This window comes from Rana temporaria, chromosome 1 (assembly GCF_905171775.1).
Source record: "Rana temporaria chromosome 1, aRanTem1.1, whole genome shotgun sequence".
Lineage (NCBI taxonomy): Eukaryota > Metazoa > Chordata > Amphibia > Anura > Ranidae > Rana > Rana temporaria.
Genome location: NC_053489.1, coordinates 211499165 through 211513301, shown reverse-complemented (window position 1 = coordinate 211513301; position 14137 = coordinate 211499165). Strand labels below are relative to the sequence as shown.

Here is a 14137-nt window from a genome sequence, read left to right as displayed (position 1 = left end):
TGGGGTCACGCCTCATTTGCATGGGTTCACGCCCACTTCCACCTACGCCGACGTGCGCCTTCGAAACCCACGCCACGCTGGCGCAGCGTTGGGAGCACTGGCTTGCTGAATGCAATGCTTGCCTCTTTGCGCTACGTTGGGGTAGCGTACAGTGTTTGCTCTACAGCGACGTAATGTGCACCTTACTCTCTGTGAATCTGGGCCTTAGATTTTATTATTCAAGCGATGTGAAATTCTACCAAAACAACTGAATCACAAAACAGTTGAACAGTTATAATTTCCCATCCAACATCCAATTAATTCCTACTCAATTTAGATTGGACTCAATCGGTCATAGAAATTAACAATTGTGTTGGATTGGCCAGAAGCACTAAGATGCTTTGTACATGAATTCGATTGTATTTCGATCAATCAGAATATAACACTGCATGGTGAAAACATGGATGCGATCGATAACTTAAGATTGAATCTTCCAACTATCAACCTAAATCCACTTCCCCTTGTTTGTCATACTAATGAAATGGGTTGTCAACTATAGATCGGTTATTCGGGAGAAATTAATCAGAAAAGAAACATAGATCTATACTCAGACAAAAGTAAAAAAAAGGGGCAGACTCTATACAGGGAGTGCAGAATTATTAGGCAAGTTGTATTTTTGAGGATTAATTTTATTATTGAACAACAACCATGTTCTCAATGAACCCAAAAAACTCAATAATATCAAAGCTGAATATTTTTGGAAGTAGTTTTTAGTTTGTTTTTAGTTTTAGCTATTTTAGGGGGATATCTGTGTGTGCAGGTGACTATTACTGTGCATAATTATTAGGCAACTTAACAAAAATAAAATATATACCCATTTCAATTATTTATTTTTACCAGTGAAACCAATATAACATCTCAACATTCACAAATATACATTTCTGACATTCAAAAACAAAACAAAAACAAATCAGTGACCAATATAGCCACCTTTCTTTGCAAGGACACTCAAAAGCCTGCCATCCATGGATTCTGTCAGTGTTTTGATCTGTTCACCATCAACATTGCGTGCAGCAGCAACCACAGCCTCCCAGACACTGTTCAGAGAGGTGTACTGTTTTCCCTCCTTGTAAATCTCACATTTGATGATGGACCACAGGTTCTCAATGGGGTTCAGATCAGGTGAACAAGGAGGCCATGTCATTCGTTTTTCTTCTTTTATACCCTTTCTTGCCAGCCACGCTGTGGAGTACTTGGACGCGTGTGATGGAGCATTGTCCTGCATGAAAATCATGTTTTTCTTGAAGGATGCAGACTTCTTCCTGTACCACTGCTTGAAGAAGGTGTCTTCCAGAAACTGGCAGTAGGACTGGGAGTTGAGCTTGACTCCATCCTCAACCCGAAAAGGCCCCACAAGCTCATCTTTGATGATACCAGCCCAAACCAGTACTCCACCTCCACCTTGCTGGCGTCTGAGTCGGACTGGAGCTCTCTGCCCTTTACCAATCCAGCCACGGGCCCATCCATCTGGCCCATCAAGACTCACTCTCATTTCATCAGTCCATAAAACCTTAGGAAAATCATTCTTGAGATATTTCTTGGCCCAGTCTTGACGTTTCAGCTTGTGTGTCTTGTTCAGTGGTCGTCGTCTTTCAGCCTTTCTTACCTTGGCCATGTCTCTGAGTATTGCACACCTTGTGCTTTTGGGCACTCCAGTGATGTTGCAGCTCTGAAATATGGCCAAACTGGTGGCAAGTGGCATCTTGGCAGCTGCACGCTTGACTTTTCTCAGTTCATGGGCAGTTATTTTGCGCCTTGGTTTTTCCACACGCTTCTTGCGACCCTGTTGACTATTTTGAATGAAACGATTGATTGTTCGATGATCACGCTTCAGAAGCTTTGCAATTTTAAGAGTGCTGCATCCCTCTGCAAGATATCTCACTATTTTTGACTTTTCTGAGCCTGTCAAGTCCTTCTTTTGACCCATTTTGCCAAAGGAAAGGAAGTTGACTAATAATTATGCACACCTGATATAGGGTGTTGATGTCATTAGACCACACCCCTTCTCATTACAGAGATGCACATCACCTAATATGCTTAATTGGTAGTAGGCTTTCGAGCCTATACAGCTTGGAGTAAGACAACATGCATAAAGAGGATGATGTGGTCAAAATACTCATTTGCCTAATAATTCTGCACTCCCTGTAGAGAACTTGGTCTTCTTTCGGCTGTCACTCTTCTATGTTTCTAGGAAATCCATCATTTATCAAAGAGCATATGGTCAGCTTAAAGCGGAGTTCTACCCAAAAGTGGAACTTCCGCTTTAAGCACTCCTGCCCCCCTGACATGCCACAATTGGCATGTCATTTTTTTGGGGGGGAGCGGGTACCTAGCTTTGGCAGGTACCCAGCTCCCACTTCCGTTCGGGCCGCCTAGGCGGCTCGAGCAGAAGTTCTCCTCTCCCCTCCCTCCCTATAATCTTCTGAGACACATCACAGGTCCAAGAAGATTACCCGGCCATTCAGGGCGCGCAGTGCAAATTGTGCATGCGCAGTGCACATCTGGCTGTAAGGCCCGGTTCACACTGATGCGAGTTCATAACGAATGTGATGCGTCAAAAACATTCTAAATTCGCATGTCATCCATAAAGTTATTGTATTCAATGACGGTCGTTCACATACATGCGTTGCGATTCCTCTACGAATGTGATGCGATAAAAAAAGGCTCTTGTGCGAGTTTACAGAGTTGCGTTGCGAATTTTGACTCCATAGACTTCCATGTAAATCGTTCTGGAATGGCGTTGATGATTCACATATGTGCAAATTCAAACCTGTTTTTTAAAAAAACACTCGGTTGTGAGAGCAAACGATATTGCCATCAGGGAATGTGAATTTTCAAACAATAAACTGTTCAATGGACATAAATGAATGTTTCTTGTTTGTTTTTTTGCGTTGGGTAACATATGCGCAGTACAGTTTAATTTTTAATCGGGCGAGAAACACATTAATCTTTCAATGTATCGTCCGTTCGGCAGAAGTTTTCCAAACTTTCCCTTTGATTTTTTGGCTCAAAAACGTCACAACCGAGTTTCGATTTTTGCCCATTAACTGGAAGAAAAACAAATGAACTGTCCAAATGACAGATTTTCGAATGATTTTTCATCTAGTGTGTGGGCACCATTAAACTTTATCATGGTATACACAAATTGAAATTCAGCCTGTTCCTGCTGAACTGTTTGGCTTTGTGGAGCCCTCTCTGTTCAACAGAAGCCAGCTGAGACTGAGTTCTGAGGCCTCGTACACGCGACCGAGGAACTCGACGGGCAAAACTCATCGTTTTGCTCGTCGAGTTCTGTGTGAAGCCGCCGAGGATCTCGGCGAGCCAACTTTCCTCATTGAACAACGAGGAAATAGAGAACATGTTCTCTATTTGGCTCGACGAGGAACTCGTCGGCTTCCTCGGCCGAAAGTGTACACATGCCGGGTTTCTCGGCAGAATTCTGCCGAGAAACTCGGTCGTGTGTACGGGGCCTAACAGTCCTGCTGGAAAACCAGCATACGATGAGCGAATACAGCCAATGGCTGCAGCACTGATCAGTGTATTCTGATTTATGGGAGTCTCCACTGTCAGAATACAATAGCACATTGGGGGGGATTCCTGCTTTCACATCGTTTGTGTGGATGCAGGAATCTGTCTTTTTTTTTTTTGTTTAACCTGCTGGTTGAATGGAAAAAAAAATGTGTCTGTGTATACTCAGCTTCAGGGCCCTTTCACATTGCTCTGTAGCAAAATTGTGCTGTGCTTCAGATGCGTTTCCTGTGCATTTCTGGTGCGTTTTTGGGTTGCCTGCACCTGTAAAAAATGGACATGTGATTTAAAAATGTACCAAAAACGCAAATTGCATTGCGTTTTTACTGCAATTGTGCCGCAATTTCCATTCTTTTTAATGGGAAGGTGCGTTTTTGGTGCAGTTTTCAAAACCACACCAAAGATGCAGCATGCAGGACTTTTCAAATGCACCGCACCCATGGCGCAGTGGTGTGAAACAGCCCATAGGATTTAAAGTGGAGGTTCACCCAAAAAAAATAATTTTTAACATTAGATTGAGGCTATTTAAGGGGAGCAGAAACGGGTATTTTTTTTTAAATCAATGCCGTACTTACCGTTTTCGAGATAGATGTTCTCCCGCCGCTTCCGGGTATGGGCTGCGGGACTGGGCGTTCCTATTTGATTGACAGCCTTCCGACCGTCGCATACAGCGCGTCACGAGTTTCCGAAAGTAGCCGAACGTCGCTGCGCTGTATGCGACCGTCGGAAGGCTGTCAATCAAATAGGAACGCCCAGTCCCGAAGATCATACCCGGAAGCGGCGGGAGAACATCTATCTCGAAAACGGTAAGTACGGCATTGATTTAAAAAAAAATACCCGTTTCTGCTCCCCTTAATTAGCCTCAATCTAATGTTAAAAAATTTTTTTCGGGTGAACTCCCGCTTTAAAGAAACATTTTTCTTGCGTTTTCTTTCTTGCAAGGTAAAAACGCAGGAAAAACGTATCAGTGTGAAAGGGGCCTTAGGCTTCTCTTCCACTTTAAGGTTCCTATCTTGTATGCATGCATAGAGATAGTAGGGTCAACTTTAGACAGGAGCTACTACCAGCATGTCTTTGTAGAGTGGGAGTAAACTGGAGTACCTGGAGGAAGCCCCCATAAGCAAAAACTCTATTCATGTGTCATGGTTGGGATTTTAACTTCTATTGATTTATTATTTATTTTATTTTATTACAGGTACTTATATAGCACCATCAATTTGTTTCAAATCACCATTAAATTAGCGCTGTCAACATATATTGTGCATTCACATCAGTCCCTGCCATCATGGAGCTTACCATCTAAGGTCCCTAACTCACACTCATACATACACATACTAGGGCCAATTTAGACAGGAGCCAAATATCCTACCAGCATGTCTTTGGAGTGTGGGAGGAAATCGGAGTACCCTGAGAAAACCCACGAGGGCACAGGGAGAACCGTGCTTGGGATTCAAACTGACAAACCCAGGGCCAGATTAAGAACATCATGGGCCTGGTGCTGAGGATTTTGGTGGGGCCTTTTAGGCTGCATTCACACCTCCGCGACAAGTAACGCCGCGTACACGGCGTATTTTGCCGCAAATAGTGTAACTTTTTTTTTACAAATCCTTCCTATTGCTTTGTATGGCCGAACGCCAATGCCGCCTGAAAAAAAGGGTCCGGGACTTTTTTTCATGCCGCAGGTGTACAGCGTCTATGAGATGTGAACCATCTCATATACAGCAATGGGAATTCTCCCCTCCAGCGGCACGAGCGGCCGGCGTCGGGCGTTTTGTCGCGGAGGTGTGAATGGGGTGTAATAAATAATAAATAAATGCGTGGGAATGACATGAACGCAGCCCAGCCAAGGCAAGTGACCAAAGGCACAGAACCCAGAAGGAAGACCGGGTGAAGATGGAAGTGTCCAGGCCCCGCCTGATTCATCGCAGCACTGGAGGGCTCAGTCTGAAAATTGAAGTGTACACTAATGTGCTAATATGCTGTGCATACTTGTACATTGTGGCATAACCTACCCCAGGGCCTCTAAAAAGTAGTAATGTCAGGAAAGTTTACTACCGCTTTATTATCACAGGATCCCAGGAGCCTCTCATGGGGCCCCCTACTGACCCGGTGGACGGTGGCCCTTGGGCAGGGCCTAAGTGCACAGTTGCCAACATTTAAAAAATATTTTCAGGGCCACTTTTTTATATAAGTGCTATATTTAGAGTAGCTGAGATCCCCGATGTTCCTCTGTACATCATAGTAGTAATCACAAAATTAAATGAGTACTAATAATGGGGCAGAACAAATATGAGAACTGAGATTTCCTTTAGTTGAACTAACAAAAGTGTGTCCATTCTAGAGCTGGTAACATTGAGGATATTCAGTATAATTTTAAAGAACTGTTTTTGTGGGTAAGCGACATAGGGGAGGAGTATGGACGGTATATAAGTGGGAAGTATGTGCAGGTGAGGGAGAGGAATGTGGAGGGTCTAACAGTGGGCACTATGTACAGGAGAGGAGTACAAAGGGTACGGAAAAAAGCACTATGTACAGGAGAGGAGTGTGAAGGGTATGACAATGGGCAGTATGTACAGGAAGAGTGAGGGGGTATGACAGAGGGTAGTACGTACCAGAGAGAAGTGTGGAGGGTATGATGGGGCAGTATGTACAGGAGAGGAGTGTGGAGGGTATGACAGTGGGCAGTATGTACAGGAGAGGAATGTAGATGGTATGATAGTGGGCTCTATGTATAGGAGAGGAGTGTGGAGGGTATGACAGTGAACACTATGTATAGGAGAGGAGTGTGGAGGGTATGACAGTGGGCACTATGTATAGGAGAGGAGTGTGGAGGGTATGACAGTGAGCAGTATGTACAGGAGAGGAGTGTGGAGGGTGCGACAGTGGGCACTAAGTACAGGAGAGAAGTGTATGACAGCAGGCACTATGTACAGGAGAGGAGTGTGAAGGGTATGACAGTGGGCGCTATGTATAGGAGAGGAGTGTGGAGGGTATGACAGTGGGCACTATGTACAGGAGAGGAGTGTGTAGGGTATGACAGTGGGTACTATGTATAGGAGAGAAGTGTGGAGAGTATGACAGTGGGCACTATGTACAGGAGAGGAGTGTGGAGAGTATGACAGTGAGCACTATGTACAGGAGTGGAAGGATATTTAAGGACTGAGTAGTGGTTAAGCGGGTCATACATGGATTGAAATTACGCCAATTATGCAGAGACCAGCCATAGTCAATCTATGTATGGGCTAGCTGGTTTTACACAAGTCAATCTATTAATCAACTTGAGTACAACCAGCCTGTTTTTTTTTCTTAAAACAATCAGTGCTGCCAGCTAAAGTTAGCAACACTGATCATTGTACGCACTGGCAGAACACAATAACAATGCAGGAGTGATTCCCCCATCCACAGGTCAGCAGGTGAGAGGGTGTGTGGGGACAAGCTGGGGAGAGATACTAGTCAGTGGCTGGGTAGGCACTGGTAGTATCAGAGCCAGATACACACAGGTTACATACGCCACGATCGTTAGAGCGAGAACAATAATTCTAGTACTAGACCTCCTCTGTAACTCTAAACATGTAACCTAAAAAAATGTAAAGCATCGCTTAGGATACCAAAAAAAATTGTGCTAACTTAACCAACTAACTGTTTTTTTAATGAATGAAACATTATTTTCCAAAAAAACATGTTTGAAAAATTGCTGCGCAAATACCGTGCTAGAGCTGCACAATTAATCGTTAAAAAAATCGTGATTTCGATTCAACCCCCCTGACGATCTTCAATGCAGAGTTTGCCGATTCTTTCATATAACAAGTGGAGAGACTTTCAGCTGTCAAAAGAAAATATCTGGGCAGTCTGCCAAGTTTTTAACAGGAAACATTGTAACTGACACTTCCTTCTTAGATCAAAGGGATAAACTTCTGTGTGTATAGAACAAATCTGGGCAGTCTGCGAAGTTTGTAAACAAAATGAAACATTGTAACTAACTAACATTGTAACTAAATTTAACCACTTAAAGTCCAACACTTGTTTCTTAAGTTAGAAAGCAATATTATTTGCTAGAAAATTACTTGGAACTGCCAAACATTATATATATTTTAGCAGAGACTCTAGGGAATACAATGGCTATTGCTGCAATATTTTATGTCACACTGCATTTTCCCACTTCAATGAATAATAAAAACCATAAAAACAAAACAGTGAAGTTAGCCCATTTTTTTTTGTGAAAGATGATGTTACGCCGCAACAATCGTGAGAGAATCGTGATCTATCTTCTAAGCAAAAAAATTGCAATTCTCATTTTAGCCAGAATTGTGCAGCTCTGTACCCTGCAACATAAAAAGTGCAAAGACCACCATAGAGTAATTTTCTAGCAAAAAACAAATGATGATTTTTACATGTAGTAGAGAAGTGTCAGAATTGGCCTGGGTGGCAAGGGGTTAATTACCATGAGTAATATACAAATAATTATTATAAGCACTGTGATCCTATCAGTCTGCTGTAGTGTGTCAGCTTGTATTTATATTGGCCGCTCTGAATGTAGCTTCTGACAGACTGTGCAAGCAGGCCCGTATCTCCGGAACCATAAATGATAGCCGTCCCATATTTTAACTAGTTGTGGGGTAGCTCTTCCCATGCCTACCCCCAAATGTGGGGTTTCTGTGACCTCTGGTCATCGAGCTACAACCCCCCAAATTCGATCTTAAAAAAAAAAAAATCTTAAAAAAAAAAGGCAAATGGGCCTATCTTGAGAAAGGGGCCTGGAGCTGCAGCTCCATCAGCCCCATTGTTAATCCGGCCCTGGACAAACCTAGTGCTGCTATTCGGAAGTATTTTTTTTTTTTCTGTTTTTCTTTGTCTGATGACTTAATTTGTTTTGGTGTTGTTCTTTTTTTCTGGTGATTTACCCATATCATTGTTTCCTGCAAATTACACCTTCTATTAATGTTTATTGTGCACTATCTAATAAAGGCAATGCTGCCAGCCACCGGAAACAGAAACCTAGTCCACACCTCTGGGCAGGGCTGGACTGGGACAAAAATTTGGCCCTGGACTTCATCCAGACTGGCCCACTTTGACAGGTCTCTCCCATGGCAGCCGGACAACTCCTGCACCCCCCCCCCCCCGGCCACCCAAGCCCCTTCTCCCCCTTCACTAGCCACTAGCCGTTCTACTTTATTAGAGTAGAATGGCTGGTACTGGTACTCTTATAGGCAATACCAGTGGGGAAGCTAGACGTTATTTCACCCGGGGCAAAGAATCTGTTTGGTGCCCCCCCTTATGGGACAAGATTAGGCAGAAGTGAGAAACAGTCAGCTGTCTGTCCCCTCCCCCATGCTCCTCTGTCGTCCCCCCTGCTCCTCTGGTCCTCCCCCTGCTTCTTTGTCCTCCCAGGTGAGTGCTGCGGGGAGGGAGAGGAGGTGAGCGCTGCGGGAAGGGAGAGACAGAGGAGCGGAGGGGGGCGGCGGTCCACTGTCACTGAAACCGGCCCACTGAGCCATCGGCCCACTGAGAAACTCCCTGTAGTCCCAATGGCTAGTCCATCCCTGCCTCTGGGGTCAGCTAAGTGAGTCTGAGACAATGGAGTTGATTTACTAAAGGCAAATAGGTTAAAGTGTAATGCCCCGTACACACGATCGGAAATTCCGACAAAAAGATTGTGGATTTTTTCTGATGGAATGTTGGCTCAAACTTGTGTTGCATACACACGGTCACACAAATCTTGTCTGAAATTCCAACCGTCAAGAACGCGGTGACGTACAAGATCAATGAAGTTCAATAGGCAATTCGGCTCTTCTGCTTAATTCTGAGCATGCATTTTTTTTTTCGAAATTGCATACAGACGAGTGGATTTTCCGACAAGGACTTTTTCTGTCGGAAAAATAGAGAACCTGCTCTCAATCTTTTGTTGGCGGAAATTCTGAGGCCCCGTACACACGTCCGAGGAACTCGACGTGCCAAACACATCGAGTTCCTCGTCGAGTTCAGTGTGGAAGCCGCCGACTTTCCTCATTGAACAACGAGGAAATAGAGAACATGTTCTCTTTTCGGCCCGACGAGTTCCTCGTCGGCTTCCTCGCTGAAAAGTGTACACACGACCGAGTTTCTCGGCAGAATCCAGCTCCGACCGAGTTTCTGGCTGAATTCTGCCAAGAAACTAGGTCGTGTGTACGGGGCCTGACAGACAATGTCGGATGGAGCATACACATGGTCGGAATTTCCAACCAAAAGCTCACATCCAACTTTTTTGGGCAGAAAATCTGATCGTGTGTGCAGGGCATAAGTCCACCCTAACACTGAAATCCCTGCATCTACAGACATCCACATTCTGACACTAACCTATCTAGTCCTATAAAGAAGAAATAAGTATACATACCTTTCTTGAAGCCAATCCGATCTGGTCTGCAGCAGCGGAATCTCTGCAGAGGACACAGCCGACAATGGCTGTGAATTGAATGGGAAGTGACATCACCAATAGACTTACTATGGGGCTTCCAATATGGGCTGTGTCCTCTGCACCTGCCTCCACAGCAAAGCCGCGGTTGACAGCTCAGCATGGGATATGGCTGGATCGGCTTGAAAAAAGGTATGTATACTGATTATACGCTGATTATAGATTTTACCCCCTTCCTGACCAGAGCACTTTTTACAATTTGGCACTGCGTCGCTTTAACTGACTTGCGTGGTCGTGCGACGCTGTACTCAAACAAAATTTGTGTCCTTTTTTCCCACAAATAGAGTTTTCTTTTGGTGGTATTTGATCTGTGGTTTTTATTTTTTACGCTATAAACAAAACAACAGCGACTATTTTGAAAAAACACAATATCTTTTACTTTTTGCTATAATAAATATCCCAATTTAAAAAAATATATATATTTTTTCCTCAGTTTAAGCCAACATGTTTCTGGTTCTCGCGGTGTCACAAGCGATCACCGGTGCCTGGCGGTCATCACGCCCGCCGTTCACTCGCATTGGCTCCGGGGGCGAGCAGCGGGCGCGTGCCTCCGCCGGCGCGCATGCGCCCTAGTGGAATTAGGGCGAAGCGACGATAGATTCATACCCTGGCTACAGGGCATGTATCTATCCACGGCCGCCGCTGCCACCCTCTATTCATGTGTCCGTCCCCTTTCAGGATGCCAGGGCGCATGAATTACAGCAGTGGGGGTGTTTTTTTTTTTTTGGGTTATAGGCTTCAAAAAAGGGTGGACTTGTGGCGCAGAGCACTGCGCTCGCAGCCCACCCAGGCGTGTTAGAAAAGCAAATTAATAATCGCTTTTCCAACACTGAATCGCTTCTCCACCAATCAGGAAGCGCGGGTCTGATACCCGACACCCAATTGGCTGAAAGGACAGGCGATCCTATTTGAAAGAAGAGACACACGGTGGAAGCATGGAGGACACAGCTCACCTGGAGAGGGGGTTGGGGGGAATGTAAGTGTGCTGGTTAAATGCCGCCGGGGGGGATTAGGGTTGTGCTGGTTAAGTGCTGTGGGGGTTGTGCTGGTTAGATGCCAGTTAAGTGCCGCCCAGGGGGTCACAGTGATTGCACTTGATGTTTTTTTTCAGGAATTTGTTTGCTACCCCCCAAAAAAATTTGGAGCACCAGCCGCCACTAAATCTGATATTGTTTTGACAGACAATTGGATACAATGTCACAAACATATTACACACATGATTGCGTTACAACCTAACTCCTGACATTTGCATAGGGGTTTTAAATTGAAATGCTGGTTTCTGTACATGTACGCCTGTGAAAAGCTGTCAGTACATACACTGTGCTTAGCACTGATGTATAAAAAAAAAAATGCCAGCCTGCAGATTCCAAATCCCAGGCAGCTGACAGCACAAAAACACAACATCCCTTATACAAACAGGCTCTGTCAGAGTCATCCTGTGGCTGTCACACTCATCCAATCAGAAAATGATCACCTCTGGATGGCTACAGGCCTGCAGCACATTCCTCCAAGGTGGAAGAGTCTGCAGGTAGTCACAAACTTTCATGTATTACTTTCCCCTTCATGACTGATAGCATAGTAACAAGTTAATATATGTGATTAATATTTAAGAGAATAAGCATATCCTGTACAGATCTGTTCTGCTATTTTAAATGACCAGTTTCACTGGACGGTAGAATAAATTAAATTCATGAAATTAATTCCTTTTTCCTTTTTAGGATAAAGGTTTTATATTAATGAATACAATCTGATCATTTTAAGCACCACTGTCAGTAGTAAATGGTTTGTCTCATCCCTCTAACTGCCATTTTTTTTTTTTATGAACAGCTTTGTTAACCCCCCTGGCGGTATTCCCGAGACTGACTCGGGGTTACATTTTTGTGCTACGATCGGTAACCCCGAGTCAGACTCGGGCTCGCCTCGCAGAATCCACAGGCAGGATTTACTTACCTTGTCCCTGGATCCAGCGATGCCACCGCGCTGTGCTCGCTCGATTCACACAGTGCCTCTGTGTGCCGCCGATCTTCGTTCCCTGCGACGTTACGACGCACAGGGAGGAGAACGGCGCCAAATTCAAAAAGGTAAACAAACACCTTACATACAGTATACTGTAATCTTACAGATTACAGTACTGTATGTAAAAAATACACACCCCCCTTGTCCCTAGTGGTCTGCCCAGTGCCCTACATGTACTTTTATATAATAAAAACTGTTCTTTCTGCCTGCAAACTGTAGATTGTCCATAGCAACCAAAAGTGTCCCTTTATGTCAAAAATGGTTTTAGAGCAGCTAGAAAACAGCGATAATAAATTATAATCACTTGCAGAATTGTGCGATAGCGATTTGTGGGGAAATTCGTCATAAAAAAATAAAAGTAATGACAGCGACAATTCTGCAACTGAGCAAATTTAAGTGATTTTGAGTTGATTACATTATTGAATAATTTTTATTATAATTATATTATTACTTGTTATAATTATTTATAGTTATTTATTAGATTATAATTTATAATTTTGTTTTTAAAAAAAATGTCATACCCGGGATGCCTACTAGACTCTTGTTTGGTCAGATTTAAGTGAGTTATTCCTAAGAATTGCAGGCCTACAGTATAAAACACCAAATTTCCTTGCAAATAATGGTACCGCTTTCCGCACCTTTTTTCTAAAATAATCATACCGCCAGGGAGGTTAAAGAAAGTAAAAAAAATAACATGAAAATAAAGGAAAAAAGATAAAAAAAATTAAAAGAAAAGAAAACAAATGCAGCTATTACATCTAACTGATAAGAATATATTACATTTTTGTTTTTGGGTTTAAAATATGATCACATTACATATACATTGTACAATCAGATTGAAGTGTGTATGGGTTTACAATGATTTGCGGCTATCTTATTTAAATTGCAGTTAAAAAAAAAAGATCAAAGCCTAATTGAAGAATGAGGTGACACAAGTCCAAATGTCCCAGAGTGCAGATTTTCACCCCAGATGACACCGGCTTGGCCAGAGTCGCCTTCGGTCTGAGGACATTGAATGAAGTCTGATTAGTGCAGCCAAAGCGTGGCACAAAATCACATCATGTTCCCAAATGACTGCAAACTCAATGTTATTATCACTACTACCAGGCATATATGAACTCTGTAGCACGCCATGCTTGTATTTACTTTCTAATAACTTTCTAATAAGAATAGAATAAGACATGCAAAGCCAAGGACAGCGTGTGACTCACCTGTACGGTGTGTTGGGAGGTCCCCTGAGGTAAAGGTGATGTTTGTACTCCTAGTAGTAGGCACAGGGCAGGCAGGATCATGAGGAGATGCATTCTCAGAGTAGAGCACAGGTTGTATGATAGAGGTAGTAGTTACTACTGTCTATGGCAGCAGACTCTTTGTTCTACTTTCTTTGTGTCTCTCTTTCTCTGCCTGAGTGTTTCTCTCTCTCTCTTTCCTGTGTGTATGTGCGGAGGAGCTGCCTGGTGCCTGTCAGTGAGTAGAGAATCCCTGCTGGGGATTTATACTCCTCTGTGCCTTTTGTTCTCTCCCTTCACTTTTATGGCCTGAAGTGACACATCTGAGCAGCAGCATCACGTGCTAAATATTTGGGAAGGAGACAGAGAGAGAGAGAGAGAGAGAGGGAGAGAGGTTGACTAAGGAGAGGGGTACAGTTGGAAAGGAAGAAAGGAGGGGTGATATTGCTGTCAAGGAAAAACTATTTTTTTTAACAGAAAGTTTATATTGTGTTAATTTATCTTGGCAACTTCACATAGAAAAGAAACACAAAAAGCACTTCAAGGCAGGCAGGAAAAAACACATACACACACCACATTACCACATTTATTATATATATATATATATATATATATATATATATATATATATATATATATATATATACACAGTGCCTTGCGAAAGTATTCGCCCCCTTGAACTTTGCGACCTTTTGCCACATTTCAGGCTTCAAACATAAAGATATAAAACTGTATTTTTTTTTTGAAGAATCAACAACAAGTGGGACACAATCATGAAGTGGAACGAAATTTTTTGGATATTTCAAACTTTTTTAACAAATAAAAAACTGAAAAATTGGGCGTGCAAAATTATTCAGACCCCTTAAGTTAATACTTT

General features: G+C 43.2%; 1 protein-coding gene across 1 annotated transcript in view; it reads right to left on the bottom strand.

Moving 5' to 3' along the window:
- MMP11 (matrix metallopeptidase 11) overlaps window positions 1-13575 on the bottom strand; it is a 56033-nt gene extending 42458 nt beyond the window's left edge. Inside the window, exon 1 of the mRNA XM_040349036.1 lies at window positions 13243-13575. Coding sequence (XP_040204970.1) covers window positions 13243-13335 — 93 coding nt within the window. The 5' untranslated portion in view covers window positions 13336-13575. The remainder of the gene's footprint in view (window positions 1-13242) is intronic.
- Between the last annotated feature and the right edge of the window lie 562 nt (window positions 13576-14137).